The sequence below is a fragment of the Anopheles arabiensis genome, chromosome 2 (genome assembly GCF_016920715.1).
Source record: "Anopheles arabiensis isolate DONGOLA chromosome 2, AaraD3, whole genome shotgun sequence".
NCBI classification, from domain to species: Eukaryota; Metazoa; Arthropoda; class Insecta; order Diptera; family Culicidae; genus Anopheles; species Anopheles arabiensis.
In genome coordinates, this window is record NC_053517.1 from 1,231,331 (window position 1) to 1,257,883 (window position 26,553).

Genomic DNA, 26,553 nt, shown 5'->3' on the forward strand with positions numbered 1-26,553 from the left:
CAACTAAACATGTGCCGTAATTACTGAGCAACCATGGCTCAATGCGTATATTTTTTACTCAGTTTTATCAGTGCAGTAATATTTCACTTGCACTACAAACCCCCGTCTTCTGCGGGTAAATCACCGCTGTGGTCAGAGCTACTTCGAGCTTATCGGCAAAATACTTCACTTGCTAGTGCAATCTCCTTCCACGAATAATCGTGTTCAGTGCAGCTGATTCTTCACCTTCTCAGCTTCGACATGTCATTCATAAGAGTCATTAAATGCTCGTTCGATCACGTCTCAAGTGTTCGTTTTCTTATTGCTTACTGCACAATAAGAGAAACAAAGCGTTGCATGGGCGAATCACCTCGCGCAAAAGACATGGGGAATTCATCGCACGGCTGTGTACGTTCTTACGTTTATCATGGTATGGCTTTACGTCATGCAAGTGATGTCATTCGTATGACCTTCGAGTTGGGTGGGGATGCGCTGGGGTTTAGCGCTTTCCCCTGCCCACTAGTGGCCACGGGTGGATGGAATCGGATTATCGCTCAAAAACGCACCTCTGTCTCCCAGAGCGACCATAAGAATAGAAAGTGCTAGAAGGGGTCGTGGCTGTAGAACGATAATGACACGTCCGATTAGCGTGATTTGAGTATCTATACGAGCAAAACAATGTCTCTCTTTCTCTTTGCCAGCTATCTATCTCTCAATTTCCCTCGCTCTCAAAAAAGCTTTCGTTTAACGTGTCAGGCGCGATGGCACAATTTCGATATCAAATGGCTCATTCGCCAAAAGACGAACCTAACCTTGATGTGCGTAGCATTTTGGAGCAGGATATTAAAAGAAAACTTAATCCAACAATAAAAAACACTAATTAATTACTCAGGGTGTTGTTGAGAGCACCATTTCCAAACACGTAGCACCAGTAGCTTACCCCGTGGGTAAATGCTACGTGACAAAATGAAACCGGTTACAGGGAACAAACAATTTGAGCTTGATTCCCGGGGCCGGAAAACGAACCATGCCTCTAGGTAACATCATTCTCTAGCCACTCTCATTAATTATGCTTCACGAAATGAGATTACTTGCGAAAATTGAAGCCAACCAAAACCAATCTGCAATAACAAGAAGCAGCGCCAAGATCTGCGCTTAACTCAGGTGAAATGACGTTTATTCGTGATGGACAGAATAATTAATGTCATTGATTACAGTCACGGTGAGTGGCAGTTGGATGGATAGGAACGGTACTTTAAAGCACAGCACAGCACATCGACGGGATATTGGAAGTATTTGTCATCTAATAATCAAGCCTATTTGACTGGCGCCTAACGAATCTTAAATTATGCGAAGAAAGCTGCAACGAAGAGTTAAAACTAATAAACACTGATTTATTCGTAAGAATCGATCGACCCAAAATACACATGATATAAACTACAATGACGTCGACGGAAGTTGGCAAAACAAAGCTACAAGAAACACCGTTACTGCGGTACACCACACGCGTGGCTGCGGTACGAACGCCGCTGACGACGGTTTGTACATGGAAAAGGAGAACCCGGCGCCTTTGTCCACCTTTGCCGGCAGCAGTGTGTTGAACCCGTTGCAAAAGTCTCGATCATTACACGTGCTGCAGCCAACCACCTTAACCGACTTCCAGTCGGTTAGCTCACACATTCCAGCGGACTGTACGGTGCAGCTTTTGACCGTTCCGGATCGGTTTCCGTGCGCGTTCGTAAGCCGCAGCTCAAAACACGCAAACTCGCCGAGGTTGGGCAGCTCGGAGAACTGCGTCAAATTCACCAGCCGCTGCAGATTGCCGTGCACTTGGTTGACACGCTCCAGGTTGCACTCGACCAGCTCCTCGTGCGATCCGCACGTGTCCCAGCCGCAATGATGACACCTTAGTGCACTAGCGCCTACGAATCGAGATGAAATCTTGCAATTACCACCAAACGCCGCTATCGAAACGATCCACACACAAAGCACTACAAACCATTCGTTTGCAAATCCAACACAGCTGCCAAGGTGGCCAGTGTTAGAGAAACTTTCCACAAAATTGTACCCCTAACGAACGCCATCTTACACTTGCCGGGGAAAACTGCGATGCACGACTGACCAGCGGCACGCTATACAATTCGGGATGCCGTCAAGCTTATTTTCCAACAGAAGAAAGAGCTCAAACACTACGTGCCCTTGGCGAGATAAAATGGCTTCTGGGCGACGGTCGCGGGTGCCGGTAGCCGCAACAATCTGCTTATGCAAGCAAACTTTGTAAACATTTTTTCTGCACCGTGCCGTTTGCTGACAGACGATGGCCACCCCGATCAAATATGGATTCGCGATCGTGTGAAGCTTTTGCAAAGCAGCAACATTGTGTGGCCGTTGCACAAACACATAGCTCCAACCAGCACCAAAAAATTTTGGAGTAACACTTAAAAGCCAAATAGAAAAGTTGTGAATGAGTTTTGAATGGGCGATGTTTTCAAAACAACCCACCAAAAGAAGAAACATTTATATGAAAAAGCAAAAATTCATTATCTTTTGACAACACTGGGAGGGTTGCTTACTATTTTCAGAATCGCACATACATCACTTTAAAAACAAAAGATTCTTAACTAAATTATTAATTCTCCACTTTTCCTCTTTTCTCCCATACGTAGGCTTCCTGTCATGGGATGTCGTCGATTGCCATGTCGACTTGGAGGACGAGCTGCATACAATCACGTTGCAGGCATTGGAGGGAGAGGAAGGCAAGCATGGTAAGTCTAGATCGCCCATAAACGAGCATATCCAACTACGTAAAACGCTTCTTCGCAACATATCAACTTTAATCTTTTAATCCGACCGTTACTGTGTCCTTCTTTTAACATCGGGCTATTTTTAATATAACCGCATTGAACATTCAACTCCACGGGAGCTGCTTTTAAGCGGGCCTACCGGTTCTTTCGCCAACGGTAGGAAAGCTCGGCAAGGTCAAATGTAAATTAAAAGGTTCTGTCGAAGGCAATATAATTCATTACCTGCAATGCCACAGCGACAACAGCTGTGTTTCAAGGGCGGCCCAGTTTTACGAGGAAAAGCTATAGCTACACAACACACAGCTCAACAGAATTTGAGAAAACCTGGTGAGGCCATTTATGGTAATGAGTAATGAGCGCGTTTGATAAAGAATTCTTCTCGCAACAGCGGGTAAGAGTTCTTCACGGTCGAAAACTTTCTGCAAGATATTAATTTTCATTGCCTCCGCTAACAACACCAATCAAGTGTTATGAACGGTGTTCTTCAAATATAAGACTGTGAAAACAACTATTGATTAACATGCATACTCCATCAAGTACCAAATCAAAGAAACATCTCTTTCACATTAAAATACACAACAAATTACTTTATCACGTTGCTAACGAAACTTAAGCTTAGCCTCCAGGAGCTTCCATGATCTACCACAATCCGTGCTTCTTGTCCTTCAAAGAAAACCATATTTTTCCATCAAACACAATCTCCTAAGGGTTGCGAATACGTACAGATAAACGGTGTTATCACATAGCTGCGGTCTATCAACACTTGCTTGTGCTTGTGCTTTGGTCAAAAAACAAAAAACCGCCATCGCTCAAGACTAAGCTTCTGTTTTGTAGAAGATTTCACAGAAGATGCTGGATTTTTCTCGTTGACCTTTTAAGACGCACAGGAAGGTCAAGCACCATAGCTTGCCGGGTGTACATTTTTTATGAAGGGCTCTCTTGAGCCGGCACGCTCAGAATGAGATAAGTTTATCTCCCGTTCATTTTGTAGGGTCGAATCAAATTTTGCGCTACCTTGCGAGTTGTTGAAGGATTTTTTTATTATCTTCGAGAAGGAAACACGGAATACGACCTTAAAAAGGTCGAATTGGATACTTTTTAGACACGAAATGGCGCACAACACCATCGTACCACTTCGCTAGCTATCGCTGTTTGCTGATTGTGTGCTTGATTGTGATCGTAAAACGCACATATTGTTCTAATGATACAAAAGTCATTCATAATTAAAGCGAATCAACATAGTGATTGTGTTCTGCGTGATGGTTCATCATTGACGAACTTCATTCTATATTATAATTGAAAACGAGTACCAACACAATATCCAATAAGTTACAATTCAGTTGCAGCCAAGGGATTAAACCATTTTTTGTTGCTACGTAACATGCGATTTAGCCTGGTAATCCTGGCTAATCCACTTTCCGCAGCTTCCACTCTCGGGCCACAAAGCCAACCCTGACTGCTGCGGTAAGAAATCAGCGTTAGTTAAAAATCGATGACATGTGCACTAAAAATAGAGCGTAAATCGTGCAGGTGCATTGTAAAGCGTCAGCAAATGGTGCAACACCATTGCGCCCACCCGGATCATCACCACGCTCTCTGCTCAACTTTTGCCTTTTTTGTGCCGATTTCAGGGAGGGTGCGGTTTGGCAGGGCGAGTCGATGCTGCTCGTACAGATTCAGAAGAAATGTAATTTAGTCCGTCCTCGCACACAGGCACCGGGCTATGAAAAACGATACGAAATTGACAGCTTCGAGCCCGTTGCTCGGCGACGCGGTGGAAGAATCGATCGATCGGAATTCTTCCCCCAACCCACAACGGTTCGATTGTCCGCAACGCGGAATGTGATTGGTCGCGTCCATGCATGAGCATGACAATTCTAGATTACAACTTGGATTGCTTTCGAACGGGTTTTATGCATTTATGCATATGTTTTTGGTGGAAACGAACGAATTCGTTTTGTTTGTGTTTTGTTGATTGGAAATTGGGGCAAATCGTACGAACTGCGGTACCAAGATGAGTTCGCTGCGATAGGACGCACTGAATTTATGTGCAAGAGCATGTTATCTTTGTGTCATTTTTCCTACAAAAGAACTGCGCTTTTCTCAGAATCTTTGGTTAAGCAAAATTGTACCCCAGTGATGTATGGTAAAGAACTCTCTAGTAACAGGTAATATTTTTGCATTGAATTAGACCCACCGAAGCATACCTACCATGCATACATGTTAACGAAGGCAAAGCACCTCAACTTTCTGCGACTAAATGGTACCTGTGCCTTTTGTTTGTGCCCTCACACGAGCGCTCAGTGGAAAAGGAAAAGCATGCTGGCTGACGAGTCGGTGAGATCTCGTTTTCATCGGGTGAAAATTGTGTGCTTTTTTATTTCCTCCCTTTAGCATGCATAGCTTGTAAAAAGGGTCGAAAACAAAATGCTCGGTGGGGAAAGAACACATTACCACCAACCTTTGTATAGCATAGGAACGACCCCGAATGCTACCAGAGACCGTGCGTCATTTCTATTTGATTGCCAAGTTGAACACACTTGTATGTGGGTTGGAGCCGATGAAAAGAACGCACAGAGAATGGTTGACACAAGGACAAAAGCCGTTTCTATGTATTGTATTAACTAATGCGTAAACAACTGCTTTTCGCTGAAGGACTTACAATCATTAGAATTATTCTCTCGTACGACTAAAACTGCAAAAATAAAAGGTATATCAGCTATTTCTGGAATGTACCCACTTTACGGAATGGAGCCGTTTTGCATATGTTCCTGCGAAAGCAAAGGAACAATCCAGTCCTAATTGATTGATTTGAAAACTGATGGATGGAATTGAATTGATCAGCTGGGGTAGATTATAATTCCATTCCAGGGCCTCGGCTCAACCTAAAAACGACGCCCCAAGCCAACCAAACACGATGTACGGCCGCACGCACGCAGACGCCGGCGACAGTAATTCCATTAATCTGAAATAGGAAACCCATCCCTTCCATCGATTTCCTTCGTAACGAAACTAATTTATGTGCTGCTTAGCCCTCTCCTACAAAGTATCGCACGCACCAAAAAGCTCGTTCGCACGAAGCCGAGTACAGAATTTTGTCGTTGTGGAATAATTTCTTCCCTGCATTGTCGCCACAAGCGATCGCTAGATGGTGGGTAAGCCGGGGCAAATGAATTGATTCGGTATCTCCCTATCGTTGGGCTTGTCGTTTATCAATGTCGGCAGGATAAGGGAGGTTCCGGTACCATGCCGTGCAAACACACACACACACACACGCGCCCACCCATGTGAGCGTCTTCAAGGCAGATAAAGGCACCTTTAGACCTCGGGCGATAAATTATCGTACCTCTGCCGTGTACGTGTACGCTACCGATGACACGAAACGGGTGAAACTAACGTACCGGCAGTAGAGAAATCGTTGAAGAGCCCTGCGCTAGGATGCGGTGACTTTACCCTACATCCAACAAAAAACACGAGAAAAGAATCTAACCCAAATGGAACTTCGATGGAGACGCATGGTGGAGGCGCAATTTCCTGTTTCCTGCATTGCGCTCCGCAGGGACCTCGAAGATCTGGCGTTTGTGCACTCCTTCTAGCTACCTCTGCACGAATTGAGCTATGCGATGGAACCGAAAATGAGCGGCTGTGTTTTTTTTTCTACATTCTTTCTGCTTCTGCCTCCACCGCACTACGCCGTGGATAGCATTCTTGCGCAATAGAAAAGTATAGCAAGAAAACTTTTACCACCACCGATATTGATTGAAATGGAAGGAAAAAGTTTACTCAGCCACCGGAATCGTACTTGATTGGCAATCGTACGGAATCGCTACGGGCAGGGATGCACGATGTTGAATTAGTTTTCCCGCAGGACTAGCGTGAAGGAAAAGTTGGAACATTGCAGCAGATTGAAAAAGCCCATTAGGATCACACAACTAAACAGAGTTATCTGTTCATACATCGTTTATCTTACCGATGACGACTAAGCGAAAAGTGTGATAGAAGTCGTTGAGTATCTCTAAAGTCAATGCTTACAGTTTAAAACGCATCATAAGCATTATGCTTTAGAACATGCTAGACGCTAGTCAGCAGTGTATATTCTTTAGCTCTTAAGAACGATTCCTAATAAACTAATGCCTGCATCAATCCACAACAAGTCGTGATAAATGAGATGGTTTTGGGTTTTTGCTACTAACAATGGTTGTATGATCGTCTTGTAAGGATGAGATAAGCAAACAACTTCACTCCACTATGCTACAGTTTGAATGGGCAAAAGTATTGATTAGTTGTACTGGCCTGTATTGGCTGATACCATCATATCAAGGAATTCGCGTGATATGCAAGCCACAGCACATCACTGGCTGAACTGTCAAGTGACTAACCGATTGAAGTGGTTTATTGGTCTCAAAACGATTTACTTATCGATTCGATGGCGTTCCAGCTAGATGCATATAAATACCTCTGCAGGTGCACATCGCGACCAATAGTGACCTACAGAACATTCCCGATTGCAGTCACAGAACACAGCAGCTTGCGTAGAAAAGAAACAAACCAAAAACATACAAACATGTTGAAAGTTGTTGTGGGACTAGTGACTGTTTGTGTCCTGCTCGCAGTCACCAGTGGTCAAACAGATCCTCCCACTACTACGGTAGCACCGACCACCACCACGGTAGCACCGACCACTACCACTACTGTGGCACCGACCACTACCACTACTGTGGCACCTGGACAAACAACCACCACCACAGTGGCACCTGGACAAACAACCACCACCACAGTGGCATCTGGACCAGTAACCACTACCGGAAGTACCGATACAACGACACCTTCAAGTGCCCCACAGGATGTGAAAGCTGCCCTCGTACCAGTGTTGTTGGGAGCATACGTGGCAATGTCGATACTAGTCAACTAATTGTACCATGCGGTAAACATATCATTACTTTAAGTAGTCTACTTTCAACATAGTTTGGTGCGACTGAAAAACGTGTGAAGAAGCGGTTTGGTAACACAAAATAAATTTAAATGTAAAAACATCACTTGAATTTACATTCATTTATCTTTGTTTTAAATAACTCTTTTGCCATACTTTCCGTTATAAACCGCTCACTCGCTCTTGAGACAATATTTGGATTCAACATGCGCTATATTCAGGTGTTAGGTTACCGAATCCACCAACGGCTTCATTCGGCAGTCTTTTGGGGTTTAGCTTTCACCAAAAAAAGAAAGACATTGCATTTCAGACAAGCAACCAGAACGTGCCTAAGCATTTTTCTTCAAGGCACGTTCTGACCCTTTTTTAACAAAACATACCATCATGATGTGAACGATATGAAAATCGGATAAACAGCTCCGGCTTAACTTGCCACGATGTTCAGTGTAGGAAAAGTTATGACTCTATCAAGCTTTTCCATATTACACTTTTACAGCACCTGAAACCAATTTTCCAAATCAATATTCTTTCGATTCTTATTCGTGCCATCAAAGAACTGCACAAAAGTGATCGTTTTCTACTAATCGCTCTTCAAGCCGTGGGGCTCTTCACACTTGATATAATCCTTCCCACCCGATGCAGTCACCGCTACAACTTAACAAGATACTCAGCGCTACGGTATCTTTTGTTGACTTACAATTGATAAGCATCGATATAAATAGCTGCGTCGGCTGTTTCTCGGTGCTAGATTTGCTACAACTTTTAGAAATGAAAAACCTGCAGCTACGAGCCATCATTGCGCTGGTAATACTGTGCATCCAACAGGGTAAGAGACTCCGGATAAGGCTGTACACTGCAGCACATCGCCTGCTGTTGCATAACGCACACTGCTAACCTTTTCCACTTGCAGCACAATCTCTCCAGTGCTACGTGTGTCTAAGTGCGGTGAGCTTTGACGACTGCTCCACTAAAGCCCAGAAAATTGACTGTGACTCACCGCCGCCCGATCTGCCGTTCCCGTTCACCACGTCAACGGCTAGAAATGGCAACTTCGCGTGCGGAAAGGGCAGCGGATCCGGTTCGGGAGGGCAGGTCTTTATGAAATCGTGCATTCCCAAAATGACCGAGACAGAGTTCTGTGCCTTGCTAACGGCGGAAGTGGAGGCGGACGGCAAAGTGGACGTATGTAAAGTGTGCAACGACAATCTATGTAACGCAAGCAGTGTGCGAGTGTTGACCGGTGCTTTGCTGCTGTTGACCGTTGGTCTAATTTTTCGCACGTAGCTAGGGGCGATTGTGTAACGGCCGCATATAAGCCGTACGACAGTCAGTGAGACTGAAAATAGACTGCTAATTCATTCATTTAGTACCAACAAGCGCTAATCCATCAATTTAAATTCCCTGACAATATCACAGATTGTCGATTCGATCGATTTTTACACGAACGGTTACAGACATGAAGTGTTTAAAATACATATCATTAATTACTTTTAATTACAAGTAACCGTTCAATGCTAATGGAATTGATAATGTTAAGTAAATTAATTTTTTTTTAATTCCACCATCCATCAACATGAGCAATGATAACCAAGGCACACATTCTGCACAATCTAACCTTTTTTTGCACTGCTTGCGAAAACCGGAGCAATGCGAAGAAGCAAATGTTCCGAAAAACACTTCAATTCCATCGGTTTTGGGCCGTTTTTGTGAACGGTGGAGGATTTGCGAATATAGTTGATTGTTACGCCATAACAAAAAGCGCAACGATCTGCTGTGCAGTGATTGTACGGTGTGTGCACAAAATGGGTTTCGGCTAAAGTGGTTAAAAATACATGAATATGCAAATTTCCAACAATGGACCGGGACACCGGGAGTGAAGTGGCTTTTTCGTGTCGACCGAAGCACACCACCACGCCACGAAGGGTGCACGCGGCAAGGGTAATGAAAAGCACACATACATAAAATCTGTTACACTTCACTTTGACCTTCGCGCTACTCACACAAACACACACACACACTCCCGTTGTTCCGTACCTCATTCTCAGCACAAGTGCTCGCCAGGATCACAGCAGCATGTAACCGAAACGACTGCCGACGAGCAGGAGGGCCCAACGTGATGAATGCTGCAGCCACATGAAGTAACACTTGGGTACCAGCACTTTTCGCATCCCTCGAGGCATGCGCTACCATGTGCCGGGTTTCGCATCAGCACGAGATCGCACGTTCCATCCAAGGCGCGTAGGACCGTAGGCCGACTGGGAGCACTGTTATAAATTTCATAACTCTCCTTTCGATGATGTACTTGCGGTTGAAACACTGTTTTGCGAGACATTACAGCCATGTAGAACTTATTCAATATGGGATAGAGTTTAGTGCTTCGCTTCGCAACATTTCATTTAATGTGTGCACGTTTTGGTACGGCGGCATTGGGCTGGACAACATCCGAAGCTGAGAATTAATGTCGCAAATACAACTTTCGCAAACATATACCATTGGGAATACATGGAAATTGTGAGAATATTATGTGCGCTTTGGATAATCTTCCACTCCCAAATGGCAACAACTTGTTCGTTCGGTTCGTTAATCTGCCACAGCTTGTGGGAGGTTATCGAGAAGAAGGATACTCTCAATACATGCTGTCAAATCGCAGCATCATAGATTTCTGATAAACATCTTGAAGCACAGTTTTTCCTCGTTTATTCTGCTCGGAGCCACCGAGTGTATACGATGTCATGCTTTTCTATATTATGTCAAAGAGTTTTATCGGATTTTATGTATGCGAGTGAGTGTTAATGTATGAGTATCGACAGGCGTGACGTTGACAAGATTGATGGAACGGAGCGTTCAAGCTGACACAAAAACAAAGAGCCATTTCGAAGCAAAACGTTCCGACGGCTTTCCATTCCCAGTCCCACACATACTAAAAGCGTTTTATCTGTTTTTGTTGGTGGAAAGAAAAATGTTATTTCTAACTTTTAAATTATCAATTCACAGGTGAACGATTGATTCAGTATGCCAGCGAAAATCTGGTAACTGAAATATTGATTCATCCACAAGTCAACACCTTCATCCAGTGCATTCGGAATCTGCTGAGTAGCTTCACCCGGCACCGCCACATCATCCACACCGGATACACCTTCTCAGGAAACGGGTCGTGGATATTACAGGTAAGGAGCTAGTGATAAATTGATTTTGCTTCGTCGGAAAACATAATTTCGTTCTTATCTCAACCTTCCTTTTATTGCGATTACAAACACAAGTTTTTTCGTAGCTTTCCCGTATCCTTTTTCTCAAATACGTATAATTTATGCAATCGTTACTCACTATGAAGGGATTATTTTACTTTTTTAAATCTTCGATGAAGCTGACGAAAACGAGTTTGGTTTTTTCATAAGATTTACCAACGAAGACGCAATACGCAGAAGAAAAATTAAATTATGAATTCTGTTTGTTCGAATAACTTTTTGGCAATGGTTTTGTCACAGATGAAGGCACACAAGCCGGATGACCTAATGAACAAACCCCTTTTCATTTGCTCTTTGTTTAGGATGGAACTTTTTCAGTGATGGATTTCATGGAAGCATTCCAGGAGCACGAGGTGCAACGCGTGCTCCGTGCCTATCCTGAAACGATCACGATGGACATTCATTGTGCGCCCGTAGGACAGTGGCACATGATTCAGGAAAAGTCCTTCTCACGGCTCTGTCGACTGCGTTTGAATCCGGTCGACGTACTGGACTCGGGCAGTGAAAGGTTGAACTCTTTTGTCGGTAAGTTACAGCGGCGAAGTATTTTTTTCCTGCCTTTCCTTACTCACTGTCAAATTTCGTGTTTTACAGCTTATCTGTCGTCGATGATCATACCGACGGAAATTTCGGAGCTGCTGGAAAGCTCTGACGTCGTTGGAAACATCCGTTTCAGCCACCCGACGCTGTACGTCTTCCCAGGAGGCCAGGGAGATGCAGCACTGTTTGGCATTAATGGCTTCAACATGTTAGGTAATCGAATGAGTGTGAGGAGACAGCGTGAATGTATAATTAATGAGAAGATTTTTTTTGCTCATCCCCACAGTTGATGGAGGGTTCAGCCGCAAATCCTGTTTCTGGGACTTTGTGCGCCACCTAGATCGTCTGGATGCGGTGCTGATGACGCGCATCAACAATACCAACATCAAGGGCATCTCGTCCGTGGTTGAGCGCAAGAGCGAGGCGCACGTCTACCCACAGATAGGACATTTCTTCGGCAACATTCCTGAGCGCAAGGGGCTGCCGAGTCCGGACGGTGATAAGGATCGTGACCCGCTGCTGGTGGATATACTGCAGGAGGGCCACCAAATCGTGACGAATCTGAAATCGTTAAACTTGAAGGCACAAAACTGCTACCGTGATGCGGAGCCGATCAATCTGTATCATAAGGTGGGCCATGGAACGCTCGATATGTACGTTATCAGTCCGGCCCGAGATTCGCGCGAGGTGAAGGACTTTCTGGCACGCTGGGCCGCGGCCGACCAGCGGCTGTTTACGAAAGAGGCGAAGGATGGAAAAGACTTTGCCTTCCCGTTGCAAAATCTGATCTCTATCTGCGCGCTGCTGGTGTGGACGCCAGCCAACCCGGAAGACAATATTACACGCATTCTCTTCCCGGGGTCGGCACCTGAGTACAAGATCCTCGAGGGATTGGAGAAGATGAAGAATGTCGAGTTTATGCGACAGCCAGTGTGTCCGGTCAAGTCAATCACGGCCAACCTCTCAACACCAGTGCTAGTGACGAAGAAGAGCCTGAAGTCGGCCTCGACTGATCGGATTATCGCGGAACCCCTACATCCGTCCAAGCCCAAGGACAACAAACTGATCGACAACAAAATGAGAATGATGCATGCCGATAACAAGCTGGCCAGCGATGGGATGGATAGCTCTGCGGACGAGATCAAAATGGAAAAGCAACTGTCCAAGACAGCGGCCTCGACGACTGTTGCTTCGGCCCGGATCGAAAGCAAACCCAAAGCTATTCGTGCCGGCAAACCGATTGCCACTGCCGAGAAGAAGCTTGACAACAAGAAGCTCGACCAGCAGGACGAAAAGAAAGACTCCATCTCAGACGTGAGCTCGGACAAGGAGGATGCACTATCCATCGACAAATCAAAACCCGTGGCCGTGGACAGTGAAAAGAGCCTCGATGAAGCGATCGACGCGCCCGAAAAGAAGGAGGAGGTCGATGCTGCCAAACCAGAGCTGGATGCGAAGGAAAAGAAGAAGGACGATACATCCCCAGCTGGAGCTGACACCGGTGGCATGGCGACAAAACCGACCAGGAAACCTCCTACGTCACGCACCGTTACTTCATCGACCGCCAGATCCAGGGTGGACACAGCAAGCAAAACGTCCAAGCCTTCGGTCGAGAGAAAGCCTGCAGTCAGGAAACAAACAGAAGCAAATAAATCCTCACCAACAACACCGAAAAAGACGAGTTCCATCGAAGCAAAACTTACCAATGGCAGTGCCACCAAAGCGGAACAGGGCGAAGATGTGAAAAAGGCCGTCGGAAAGTCAACTGCAGCCAAAGTGGGCCCAACCTTAGGATCAAAACCAGGCAAATCTAGTCCGAAAGCTACTCCAGCGAAAAGTGCGAAGGATGAAAACAACCGCAAGGTCCTCGAGGCAAGACAGCGTCCAACTATGGCTGCCAAGCGTGAGGCTCGAAAAGACCAGGAAAAGAAGGAAACTGCTCCAGCAAAGCAAACGGAGCGTAAGCCCATCTCGCGACGACCGAAGGGCACCGTTTCGACATCTTCCAGCGCAATGAACGCTGGTGGTAGTCCTGTCAAGGCCAAGAAGGTGCTCAAGTCGGAAAAGGATGCAGTCATCAGGAAGGCCAAGCTGGACAAGAGTGGTACTACCGATTCGAGTCTCGTGTCAACGCCAAGCGCCGACGAAGGCGGTGTGCCCGTTCCCAAGCGACCGATTGGAGTTGCTATTCCAGATGTCGCTCCTGGAGATACCGAGACGCTGGAAGCTATCAAGAAACAGCAGCAACTGGCCGAGCTCAAGGAAGAACAGGAAGCGGTGCGTGAGATTGAAGCCGTGTTTAACCGCGATCAGGCTGCACAGAAAGCTCTCAAACACCGAGAGCTTGCACTCACCGAGGAGCATCGCGAAGTGCAGGACAGTGCCACCGAGCCGGAAGAAGAGGAGGAATATCTTATCATTGAAAAGGAAGAACAGTACACCGAGGACTCGATCAATGAGCCGGAGAGCAGTGCCACCAAAGAGGAAGAAATTCAGAAACATCAGCGCGATTCGCAAGAGTCCGAAAAACGGAAGCGCGACAGTTTGGAAGAAGAGAAAGAGGAAAAGGTGGATGCGGATAAGGTTGTTGTTGTTGAGACGGCTGCCGAGGAGGATGCCGCTGAAAGTGAAAAGCCGGATGACGATCAACCGCATCAGGAAGAGGAGGAAGATGTCGAAGCCAGTGCCCCGGCCGAGGAGCGACCTGACGACAAGGAAAGGCTTTCGCCCAAGCACAAACAAGAGCTCGAGGAGGAGGTGCAGGATATTATCGCATCAGCGAAGGAAATCGCCAAATCCAAGATGGAAACCTCGATGGACGGGCTGAAGACAGAGGAGATCTCATCCTTTAGCCCGGATGAAAAAATGAGCAGCACGAAAAAGACCAGTGACACTCGGGACGAGGAGCAGGAACTACCGATCGGCCATCCAAAAGACCATATCGATCCCCCTCACCACGAGAGCCACCACGAGGAGCGCGTTTCGGCAACCGTCGAGTCTGGTGCGACAACGACTGCTCCAACACTTCCCGAAGACGAACGCATACCCCTTGACGAAATCAAGGAAGATCTCGTGATCGAAGAAAAGCACGTCAAGGAGGAAACAAAGGAAATCGAAGTGGCATCGACGATACCAGTGGCGTCTGCTGCAGCAATCCCAATCGAGCAACCGATGGGACCGGTAGTGGCAACGGAGGAAGTGCCCACTGCGGCAGCTCCATTGAAAACAGTTTATGAGCCACTGGAACGACCGGTACCGGCTAAGATGCAGTTCAGCGCACAGCAGGCCCATATGCGCGATGTGGTGAAAACACCGGATGAGGTTGCCGATCTGCCGGTGCATGAGGAGGCCGATCTCGAGGAGGATTACGGCGAGGATAAGGATAAGGATAGTAAAGAAGATGAGGATAAGGACCGTGATACGAAAGAGAAGCCAGAGGAGGAACCGATCGTCGCAGTCTCTACGACAATCGTGTCATCGACACTGGCGGCGATAGAGACTGAAGTTAAGCAACCTGAGAAGACTGATCAAGAAAGGCATGTAGCGGATAAGTCAGTTGAAAGTGATAAACCATGTGATACGTCAAAGAAACCAACTGAAGTGGAGGAAGTGTTCGAGAAAATGCAAAGAGATACCCTACTGGACAAGCCGCCAAAATCTGACGCACAGGAACTAGAACAACAGGATGCTTCAAAACCACTGCTCATGGACGATGCCATTTTGAGGGATTTGGAGTCACAAATAATCCCAGTAGACGATAAGCTCGATAGTGCCGTAAAGGTGCAGCAACAGCATCAGGTTAAACCTGACAGCAAGTTGCCAGCAGAAGCAACCGATCAAGATAAGCATGAAGCGGATGAAGACGAAACGAACAAGGTCCCAGTGGAGGAAGAGTTGATCGTCGCACAAAAAGTAGTACCTAAGGTTCCTGAACCACCACAAACCGTAGCGTCGGTGTTGGATGAAATCTGGCAAACACCATCAAAGGTCGAGGAAAAATTGGACGAGTTGAAACATCTAATCGACGACAAAGCGAAGAGCACCGTGTCTGATCTAGTGGCCATCAAGGACACTATGGTGAAAACTGTTGCCGAACGGAAGGAGGAAATCATCGATACCGTTGTAGTAGAGGTCAAGGATGCGGATCAAAAAGTAAAAGAGATCCTTGAAGACGCTGGCAAAGAAGTGGAACAAATGGTTGTTCAAACTGCACAAGAGGTGGTAAAAGGTATTACCGATAAAGCTGACTCCGTGCTTGACGATCTGCAAGCTAAGACCAAGCTGATCGACGACGAACTAACAGCCACCACTTCTAAGATGGACGCGAAAGTGGATTCCGTAGTCCAAGAGGTTTCGCAAGCTGCTACAAAGGTAGATGAAACGCTGGTCAACATCGCAGCAGAAACGAGCGAACTGGAAAAGCTAGCGAAAGATCTCAAACAAGATGTTATCAGCCAGTTGGATAGTACCAAACAACAGCTCGAACAAGACCTTACGAAAGAGGTAGAAAAGGTGCAAGACAAAGCGAAAACTGGCATCAGCTCTTTCTTCGGAAGCATCACGGAGGGCATTAAAAGTGGAATCGAGAAAATGGCAGACAAAGTGGAACACAAGATCAAAGATAAAACCGAGGAAGTTGAAGTCAAATTGCAACAAGTCACAGAAAAAATTGACAGTCTGCAAATGGAGCGCAATTTAGAATCGGTCGCAGCAGCACACCAAGAATCGGAACAACAAGCATACGATCGATTTGGAGGCCCTTACGAGCGAAGCTATACCCAGGAGTTGCGTGAAACGCATATTACGACACTCGATTCTCCGGTCTCAGATGGGGATAAGCTAAATATGGAATTGAAATCCATGGTTAACATTCCGCAAGATATCGACGAAGACAAGGAGCTCGAAGAGCTGGAGGCTAACAAAAACATGGGTTCATTTGTGATCGAGGACATCAAGTACAGTGCTTTTGATGATGCTAATCTGCGCGAGATCAAAGAGGAGGAAGAGGAAGATCGGGTTTCTCCGCCACAAGGAGCCTCGGAGAAGCTTGACCCTGTCATTGGCATGATGCCACCACGCGCGCGTACTCCGGAAGATGTGGCCAAGATTGTGGCCAATGTAGCGGAAGTCTTGAAGTCCGATAAGGACTTAGAGGAAATCATTCCTGGTTTCGATCCTCAGGAGCTGGAGCGAAAGCTTTCCCAAGGTGCTGCGCGTGAGGAAGATGTAGGCACAGTACAGCGCATGCTCGTTACGGCCAGCAGCGAAGATGGTGGCGAAGAGACGGTCATTTGTGCCGACGGGACTATCACATTCTCAAAGTCAGCCACGCCAGAACCCATTCAGGGTTCCGGCACGACTACTCCTGAGATTAAGGTGCAGGAGGAGAACGAAGACGAAGAGGATGACGCCGAGTCGCATATGCCCACAAAGGATGCTACTGACGTGAAGCAAACAGGAGATGAAAAGGGAAGCCCTGCATCGTCAGGCAAATCGTCGCCAGATCTAAAAACATCTCCCACATCAATCGAAGAGAAGGACAAACACGAATTACCTGAGAAAGTGGTTCAGGTCGAGGTGGCAAAACCAAAGATGCCTGAAGAAACTATTGACATGGTGAGCGATATCCGTAAGGAATCGTTAGCCGATCATCAAACATACGATCAAATCGATGATACAAGACGTGAGTCCGCCATTAGTACATTCAGCGAGCGAGATTATACCAAGGATGAAAGCTCTTTCGTCGATGAACGTGATTCGTCTCGGGCGCATTCGATATCAAGTCACATCAGTGATCTTAAAGAAGACCCAACCGATCTAAAATCAGTGGCAGACTTTTTAAAGGAATCTGAAAAAGATCACGATCAAGTATTTGTTGAAACAGACGGCAAAATGAAGGATCTTTCTAGTCCTGAATCCATTACAAGTCAGAAAACGGTATCAGAGAAGGATCAGATTGTTGTAGGCGGAACTGCTGCCACATCAATTGAGCCAGCTGCTGCATCCGATATGACTATTGATGCTAAAGCACAGGTCGAAACGGGTGAGTTTTCTCGTCCAGAATCTCCAGCAAGTGTGGGAGAAACTTGCCTTCCAGAATCGACAGTGCCACATAGCACAACCAAAGATGTTCACGAACAACCCATTCAAATGCGACAACAGTTGAAAGAATCTGCATCATTGGATCTCGCAGAAGAACTGCAGGAAGAAACAAGCTTTTCTCGTCCTGCATCACCAGCTAGCGCCGAAGATATATCTCGCCCTGCTTCTGCTGCAAGTGGACCTACTGGCAAGGCTCCGTCTGAGAAGTCCGTCGATCTCAAGGCTGAGACCAAGGAGGAGTCCCGACCTGCTTCTGCTGCAAGTGGACCAGCTGACAAGGCTCCGTCTGATAAATCCGATGAGCTGAAGGCTGATGCCAAGGAGGAGTCTCGTCCTGCTTCTGCTGCAAGTGGACCAGCTGACAAGGCTCCGTCTGAGAAGTCCGTCGATCTCAAGGCTGAGACCAAGGAGGAGTCCCGTCCTGCTTCTGCTGCAAGTGGACCAGCTGACAAGGCTCCGTCTGAGAAGTCCGTCGATCCCAAGGCTGAGACCAAGGAGGAGTCTCGACCTGCTTCTGCTGCAAGTGGACCAGCAGACAAGGCTCCGTCTGAGAAGTCCGTCGATCTCAAGGCTGACACCAAGGAGGAGTCCCGTCCTGCTTCTGCTGCAAGTGGACCAGCTGACAAGGCTCCGTCTGAGAAGTCCGTCGATCTCAAGCCTGAGACCAAGGAGGAGTCTCGACCTGCTTCGGCTGCAAGTGGACCAGCTGACAAGGCTCCATCTGATAAGTCCGATGAGCTGAAGGCTGATGCCAAGGAGGAGTCTCGTCCTGCTTCTGCTGCAAGTGGACCAGCTGACAAGGCTCCGTCTGAGAAGTCCATCGATCTCAAGGCTGATGCAAAGGAGGAGTCCCGGCCTGCTTCTGCTGCAAGTGGACCAGTTGACAAGGCTCCGTCTGAGATGTCCGTCGATCTCAAGGCTGATGCCAAGGAGGAGTCCCGACCTGCTTCTGCTGCAAGTGGACCAGCTGACAAGGCTCCGTCTGAGAAGTCCGTCGATCTCAAGGCTGATGACAAGGAGGAGTCCCGACCTGCTTCTGCTGCAAGTGGACCTGCTGACAAGGCTCCGTCTGAGAAGTCCGTCGATCTCAAGGCTGAGACCAAAGAGGAGTCCCGACCTGCTTCTGCTGCAAGTGCACCAGCTGACAAGGCTCCGTCTGAGAAGTCCGTCGATCTCAAGGCTGATGCCAAGGAGGAGTCCCGTCCTGCTTCTGCTGCAAGTGGACCAGCTGACAAGGCTCCGTCTGAGAAGTCCGTCGATCTCAAGGCTGATGACAAGGAGGAGTCCCGACCTGCTTCTGCTGCAAGTGGACCAGCTGACAAGGCTCCGTCTGAGAAGTCCGATGAGCTGAAGGCTGATGCCAAGGAGGAGTCCCGACCTGCTTCTGCTGCAAGTGGACCAGCTGACAAGGCTCCGTCTGAGAAGTCCGTCGATCTCAAGGCTGATGACAAGGAGGAGTCCCGACCTGCTTCTGCTGCAAGTGGACCTGCTGACAAGGCTCCGTCTGAGAAGTCCGTCGATCTCAAGGCTGAGACCAAAGAGGAGTCCCGACCTGCTTCTGCTGCAAGTGCACCAGCTGACAAGGCTCCGTCTGAGAAGTCCGTCGATCTCAAGGCTGATGCCAAGGAGGAGTCCCGTCCTGCTTCTGCTGCAAGTGGACCAGCTGACAAGGCTCCGTCTGAGAAGTCCGTCGATCTCAAGGCTGATGACAAGGAGGAGTCCCGACCTGCTTCTGCTGCAAGTGGACCAGCTGACAAGGCTCCGTCTGAGAAGTCCGATGAGCTGAAGGCTGATGCCAAGGAGGAGTCCCGACCTGCTTCTGCTGCAAGTGGACCAGCTGACAAGGCTCCGTCTGAGAAGTCCGTCGATCTCAAGGCTGATGACAAGGAGGAGTCCCGACCTGCTTCTGCTGCAAGTGGACCAGCTGACAAGGCTCCGTCTGAGAAGTCCGATGAGCTGAAGGCTGATGCCAAGGAGGAGTCCCGACCTGCTTCTGCTGCAAGTGGACCAGCTGATAAGGTTCCGTCTGAGAAGTCCGTCGATCTCAAGGCTGATGACAAGGAGGAGTCCCGACCAGCTTCTGCTGCAAGTGGACCAGCTGACAAGGCTCCGTCTGAGAAGTCCGTCGATCTCAAGGCTGATGCCAAGGAGGAGTCCCGACCTGCTTCTGCTGCAAGTGGACCAGCTGACAAGGCTCCGTCTGAGAAGTCCGTCGATCTCAAGGCTGAGACCAAGGAGGAGTCTCGACCTGCTTCTGCTGCAAGTGGACCAGCAGACAAGGCTCCGTCTGAGAAGTCCGTCGATCTCAAGGCTGATGACAAGGAGGAGTCCCGACCTACTTCTGCTGCAAGTGGACCAGCTGACAAGGCTTTGTCTGAGAAGTCCGTCGATCTCAAGGCTGAGACCAAGGAGGAGTCCCGACCTGCTTCTGCTGCAAGTGGACCAGCTGACAAGGCTCCGTCTGAGAAGTCCGTCGATCTCAAGGCTGATGACAAGGAGGAGTCCCGACCTGCTTCTGCTGCGAGTGGACCAGCTGACAAGGCTCCGTCTGAGAAGTCCGCCGATCTCAAGGCTGATGCCAAGGAGGAGTCCCGACCTGCTTCTGCTGCGAGTGGACCAGCTGACAAGGCTCCGTCTGAGAAGTCCGCCGATCTCAAGGCTGATGCCAAGGAGGAGTCCCGACCTGCTTCTGCTGCAAGTGGACCAGCTGATAAGGTTCCGTCTGAGAAGTCCGTCGATCTCAAGGCTGATGACAAGGAGGAGTCCCGACCAGCTTCTGCTGCAAGTGGACCAGCTGACAAGGCTCCGTCTGAGAAGTCCGTCGATCTCAAGGCTGATGCCAAGGAGGAGTCCCGACCTGCTTCTGCTGCAAGTGGACCAGCTGACAAGGCTCCGTCTGAGAAGTCCGTCGATCTCAAGGCTGATGCCAAGGAGGAGTCCCGTCCTGCTTCTGCTGCAAGTGGATCAGCTGATAAGGCTCCGTCTGAGAAGTCCGTCGATCTCAAGGCTGATGACAAGGAGGAGTCCCGACCTACTTCTGCTGCAAGTGGACCAGCTGACAAGGCTCCGTCTGAGAAGTCCGTCGATCTCAAGGCTGACACCAACGAGGAGTCCCGACCTGCTTCTGCTGCAAGTGGATCAGCTGACAAGGCTTCGTCTGAGAAGTCCGTCGATCTCAAGGCTGATGCCAAGGAGGAGTCCCGTCCTGCTTCTGCTGCAAGTGGATCAGCTGATAAGGCTCCGTCTGAGAAGTCCGTCGATCTCAAGGCTGATGACAAGGAGGAGTCCCGACCTACTTCTGCTGCAAGTGGACCAGCTGACAAGGCTCTGTCTGAGAAGTCCGTCGATCTCAAGGCTGATGCCAAGGAGGAGTCTCGTCCTGCTTCTGCTGCAAGTGGACCAGCTGACAAGGCTCCGTCTGAGAAGTCCGTCGATCTCAAGGCTGATGACAAGGAGGAGTCCCGTCCTGCTTCTGCTGCAAGTGGACCAGCTGACAAGGCTCCGTCTGAGAAGTCCGTTGATTTCAAATCTGAGACCAAGGAGGAGTTCCGACCTGCTTCTGCTGCAAGTGGACCAGCTGATAAGGCTCCGTCTGAGAAGTCCGTCGATCTTAAGGCTGATGCCAAGGAGGAGTCCCGACCTGCTTCTGCTGCAAGTGGACCAGCTGACAAGGCTCCGTCTGAGAAGTCCGTCGATCTCAAGGCTGAGACCAAGGAGGAGTCCCGACCTGCTTCTACTGCAAGTGGACCAGCTGACAAGGCTCCGTCTGAGAAGTCCGTCGATCTCAAGGCTGACACCAAGGAGGAGTCCCGACCTGCTTCTGCTGCAAGTGGACCAGCTGACAAGGCTCCATCTGAGAAGTCCGTCGATCTCAAGGCTGATGCCAAGGAGGAGTCCCGACCTGCTTCTGCTGCAAGTGGACCAGCTGAAAAGGCTCCATCTGATAAGTCCGTCGATCTCAAGGCTGACACCAAGGAGGAGTCCCGACCTGCTTCTGCTGCAAGTGGACCAGCTGACAAGGCTCCATCTGATAAGTCCGATGAGCTGAAGGCTGATGCCAAGGAGGAGTCTCGTCCTGCTTCTGCTGCAAGTGGACCAGCTGACAAGGCTCCATCTGAGAAGTCCGTCGATCTCAAGGCTGATGCCAAGGAGGAGTCCCGACCTGCTTCTGCTGCAAGTGGACCAGCTGACAAGGCTCCATCTGATAAGTCCGATGAGCTGAAGGCTGATGCCAAGGAGGAGTCTCGTCCTGCTTCTGCTGCAAGTGGACCAGCTGACAAGGCTCCGTCTGAGAAGTCCGTCGATCTCAAGGCTGAGACCAAGGAGGAGTCTCGACCTGCTTCTGCTGCAAGTGGACCAGCAGACAAGGCTCCATCTGATAAGTCCGTCGATCTCAAGGCTGATGACAAGGAGGAGTCCCGTCCTGCTTCTGCTGCAAGTGGACCAGCTGACAAGGCTCCGTCTGAGAAGTCCGTCGATCTCAAGGCTGAGACCAAGGAGGAGTCTCGACCTGCTTCTGCTGCAAGTGGACCAGCTGACAAGGCTCCGTCTGAGAAGTCCGTCGATCTCAAGGCTGAGACCAAGGAGGAGTCCCGACCTGCTTCTACTGCAAGTGGACCAGCTGACAAGGCTCCGTCTGAGAAGTCCGTCGATCTCAAGGCTGACACCAAGGAGGAGTCCAGACCTGCTTCTGCTGCAAGTGGATCAGCTGACAAGGCTCTGTCTGAGAAGTCCGTCGATCTCAAGGCTGATGCCAAGGAGGAGTCCCGTCCTGCTTCTGCTGCAAGTGGATCAGCTGATAAGGCTCCGTCTGAGAAGTCCGTCGATCTCAAGGCTGATGACAAGGAGGAGTCCCGACCTGCTTCTGCTGCAAGTGGACCAGCTGATAAGGCTCCGTCTGAGAAGTCCGTCGAGCTGAAGGCTGAGACCAAGGAAGAGTCCCGTCCTGCTTCTGCTGCAAGTGGACCAGCTGACAAGGCTCCGTCTGAGAAGTCCATCGATCTCAAGGCTGAGACCAAGGAGGAGTCCCGACCAGCTTCTGCTGCAAGTGGACCAGCTGACAAGGCTCCGTCTGAGAAGTCCATCGATCTCAAGGCTGAGACCAAGGAGGAGTCCCGACCTGCTTCTGCTGCAAGTGGACCAGCCTACAAGGCTCCGTCTGAGAAGTCCGTCGATCTCAAGGCTGATGACAAGGAGGAGTCCCGACCAGCTTCTGCTGCAAGTGGACCAGCTGACAAGGCTCCGTCTGAGAAGTCCGTCGATCTCAAGGCTGATGCAAAGGAGGAGTCCCGACCTGCTTCTGCTGCAAGTGGACCAGCTGACAAGGCTCCGTCTGAGAAGTCCGTCGATCTCAAGGCTGATGACAAGGAGGAGTCCCGACCTGCTTCTGCTGCAAGTGGACCAGCTGATAGGGCTTCGTCTGAGAAGTCCGTCGATCTCAAGGCTGATGACAAGGAGGAGTCCCGACCTGCTTCTGCTGCAAGTGGACCAGCTGACAAGGCTCTGTCTGAGAAGTCCGTCGATCTCAAGGCTGATGGCAAGGAGGAGTCTCGTCCTGCTTCTGCTGCAAGTGGACCAGCTGACAAGGCTCCGTCTGAGAAGTCCGTCGATTTCAAGGCTGATGACAAGGAGGAGTCCCGTCCTGCTTCTGCTGCAAGTGGACCAGCTGACAAGGCTCCGTCTGAGAAGTCCGTCGATCTCAAGGCTGAGACCAAGGAGGAGTATCGACCTGCTTCTGCTGCAAGTGGACCAGCTGACAAGGCTCCATCTGAAAAGTCCGATGAGCTGAAGGCTGATGCCAAGGAGGAGTCTCGTCCTGCTTCTGCTGCAAGTGGACCAGCTGTCAAGGCTCCGTCTGAAAAGTCCGTCGATCTCAAGGCAGATACCAAACAAGAGTCCCGACCTGCTTCTAGTGCAAGTCTAGCTAGTGACAAAGCATCATCAGACAAATCGGTTGATCATAAAACCGATGTGGAAACATCCTGTGCATCCTCATTTATGAAATTTGAGGAGTCTTTATCGCGCCGAGAATCATCCACTACCACCAAAGACGAACGCCCTGCTTCAGCAATGAGCGATGGTGAAGAAGATGACTTCGAGACAAAAGTGGTTATGAAGGAAACCCGATCCAAATCTATGTCAGCCGTGGCCACATCTTCTGTACAACGTTCCGGATTTGAAGGTAGCACATTGGGAGTACTAGAAGAATCGGTCATATCTTCCCGTGACGATCTTGACACATTGCGCAGCCCTCGTGATAGTGTAACAAAAATAGATCCCACGTTCGTCCCACACCAATCGGAGCGAACCATGGTAAAGTCTTTTAAGCCATTGTTTAGTGACAATCCACAGTTCCCGGGAGAGAAGGATGATATACACAAGCAAGATGCAACGAGTACGTTCCCAAAATGCGGCCTGGACAGTACCGAAAGCCCTGATCATGGCGCATCTATTGCCAAAGGCATGGATCAGCTACTAAAAGATACAGTCACCTCCATGAAAGAAATTGAAAAGATGACTTCCACAGTCATTTCCTCCACGGTCTCTAAAAAGGAGGAATCAACAACAGAAGGCAAGACCTCTGGAACATCCACCATGAGCGCATTCCCGATGTCTCTCGATAGTGGTAAATCGTCTCCTTATCTTGCTGACAAATCGCAGGAGTCCAGTGCAAAATCGGTCAGTCCGCAACAGGACAAAGACTCGCTCGACGAGAGCTCCACATCGTTCAACACATTCATTGAGAAGGATAGCTTATCGGAAAAGACCCAACAGCAGCAACACATTTCTATTCGAATGAATACAACTGGCGAAGCAGTAACAACTGAAACTACCGCAACCACAACTGAGAGAATTGCAGACGAATTGCTCTTTGCTGGTAATAAAACACCACCAACTGCTCCAATTAGTCCGAACGTTGCAGCAAAAGATGGTATGAGTATAACCCAAACTCATTGCGAGTCTTCAACTCTGTCTAGCTCGACGTCTGTTGCATCAGCGACAATGACACTGGCGAGTACTGCTATGACGACTGCGCCGACTGGTCCGACTGCGCCAAAGGACGATGCATCTGGTATTTCAACACCTAAAGAGTCTGTACCATCTGGCAAGTCGAGCCCGGGGCTGATGTCCGTGCACACGCAGGGTAGTACGGACAGTGCTTCCAAATCGATCAACTTGGGCCACAGCAGTTCAGGTATTGAGACATCAGATTCATCGCCAAAGCCAACATCGCCCTTCCCGAAGGTGGTCGTCGACACGCTAAAACTTGCGGACGAGGCAAAGACCACCTCCGGCATGAGCACACCGGACATGACGCGTTCCTCAACGCCAGACATGGTCGACTCACAGATCGAGCGCATTGCCACTACGACAGCGAGCGGGGAGAAGAGCGACTCTCAAACTACTGTTACGACTACGACGACGACGACAAAGACCACGACGTACATCATTAAGGATGGACAAAAGATTGAGGTCGACAGCAACGTGCATAGTGACACAGTTAGCAAAACGGAAACACAGCAACCCGATGCTTCTGCCGTCCCCTCCGGTGGAGTATCGTCCATCACCACAACAACTTACATTGTGAAAGAAGATGGACAAAAGATCGAAGTGGACAGCAGCCAACACGCCGATCAGATGTCGCAATCGATCGTTTCCATCAAAGCGTCGGCTCCTACCCAGCTAACGCTGGCCAGTACCGAGGAGCGCAGTTTCGCCGAGGACTACGATGAAAAGGATGTGCTGTCACCGCGATCCGACATTTCCTCTGGACAGGCATCCCGCATTGTGGCCGGATGGCACGACGAGGATGTACCTGGCTCGCCGATGAGCGTCACTTCGCAAGCTCCACTGTCTCCCAGCACTAAATACACCTACGACTACGACCTGCAGCATTCGAGCTCGGGTGTGAGCAAAAAATCTGACATTGAAATTGACCAGGACAGCCAGGACGACGTCGTTCCGCCGCAGTACGGCAGCGAGGAAGCGAAATCGGCCATTCCCATCACTTCCAGCTACAAAGCAGACCCAATGAGCACCTCGTTTTACGGCCAGCTGCCAGAAGTTCCGTCAATGACCATGGCCTCAAGCACCACTCGTTCGATCCCGATTCCGATTACCGGTACCGCTAAAGGCTTTTCCAAACCGTACGTAGAGTATGCGTCCAGTGGCGACAGCAGTGTCGATTCCAGCCACAAGCCATCGATGACGGGTGACCGCAAGTATCTGGACGAGGCAGATCTTGACTTTGAAAAAGCATTCAGCAGCGCCAGCAGCACCAAGATGGACGATCTGATGACGACGTCAATGCACTTTTCGAGCGAGAAAGAGTTTATGGCCGCTACATCCACTATCGCTGCCAGTATGGCCCAGGCGCAAAAGATGGAAATGGATTTCACTTCAACCGGACTTCCGTCGTCGGTGACGACCACTGTCACGGGAGCACAGCCGAGTGCAGCTGTCGCCGCTCCGTCTCAGCTCCCGCCAGCACAACCACAAGCGCAATCACAATCAACTCAACCACAATCAACTACCCAGCCGGCCGGACAGTCCACAAGTACGACTACGGCCGAAGCGAAGAGCGTGCTCGATTCATGGGGCAAACCACTGGGACTTCCATCGCCAGCGCCCATGACAGCCGATGATAACAAGACGACGCCGAAGAAGGAACGCCGCATGCTGATGAGCAAAACGAAGCTGAACAACGAGAAGAACCTCCGCAAGCGAGCCGAATCTCCTACCAAAGCATCTGCGAAAAAGTGTACCACTCCCGTCTACGTTGACCTGTCATACGTGCCACATCACGGCAACTCGTACTACGCGAACGTCGAGTTCTTCAAGCGAGTGCGTGCCCGATACTACGTTTTCTCCGGTACGGAACCGAGCCGGGAGGTGTACAATGCCCTGCTGGAGGCCAAACAAACCTGGGAAGATAAAGAATTAGGTAGGTACT

General features: G+C 49.2%; 4 protein-coding genes across 6 annotated transcripts in view; 3 read left to right on the plus strand and 1 right to left on the minus strand.

Annotated features, from left to right (window-relative positions):
- The window catches only part of LOC120893554 (microtubule-associated protein futsch), a 46,503-nt gene that overhangs the window by 13,984 nt on the left and 5,966 nt on the right, over positions 1–26,553 (plus strand). The window contains exons 2-7 of one of the 3 annotated variants that reach the window (XM_040295519.1): positions 2,646–2,744; positions 10,708–10,880; positions 11,261–11,483; positions 11,553–11,711; positions 11,785–21,794; positions 21,882–26,544. In XM_040295519.1, the coding sequence (XP_040151453.1) occupies positions 2,646–2,744; positions 10,708–10,880; positions 11,261–11,483; positions 11,553–11,711; positions 11,785–21,794; positions 21,882–26,544 (15,327 nt within the window). Of the gene's footprint in view, positions 1–2,645; positions 2,745–10,707; positions 10,881–11,260; positions 11,484–11,552; positions 11,712–11,784; positions 26,545–26,553 lie in introns of all 3 variants that reach the window. The other 2 variants (XM_040295518.1, XM_040295517.1) reach the window with 2 other exon arrangements.
- LOC120893558 lies at positions 1,353–2,136 on the minus strand. Its single transcript, XM_040295523.1, has 2 exons — positions 1,979–2,136; positions 1,353–1,901 (listed from the first exon to the last, which is right to left on the minus strand). The coding sequence occupies exons 1-2, from the start codon at positions 2,061–2,063 to the stop codon at positions 1,417–1,419; spliced, it is 570 nt and encodes a 189-aa protein (XP_040151457.1). The 5' UTR covers positions 2,064–2,136; the 3' UTR covers positions 1,353–1,416.
- Positions 7,247–7,819, plus strand: LOC120893560 (threonine-rich protein-like). Its single transcript, XM_040295525.1, has one exon. It carries the CDS (start codon positions 7,348–7,350, stop codon positions 7,693–7,695), a length of 348 nt encoding a protein of 115 aa, XP_040151459.1. The 5' UTR covers positions 7,247–7,347; the 3' UTR covers positions 7,696–7,819.
- On the plus strand, positions 8,216–9,086 carry LOC120893559. The gene is made up of 2 exons (XM_040295524.1): positions 8,216–8,539; positions 8,624–9,086. Exons 1-2 carry the CDS (start codon positions 8,350–8,352, stop codon positions 8,995–8,997), a joined length of 564 nt encoding a protein of 187 aa, XP_040151458.1. The 5' UTR covers positions 8,216–8,349; the 3' UTR covers positions 8,998–9,086.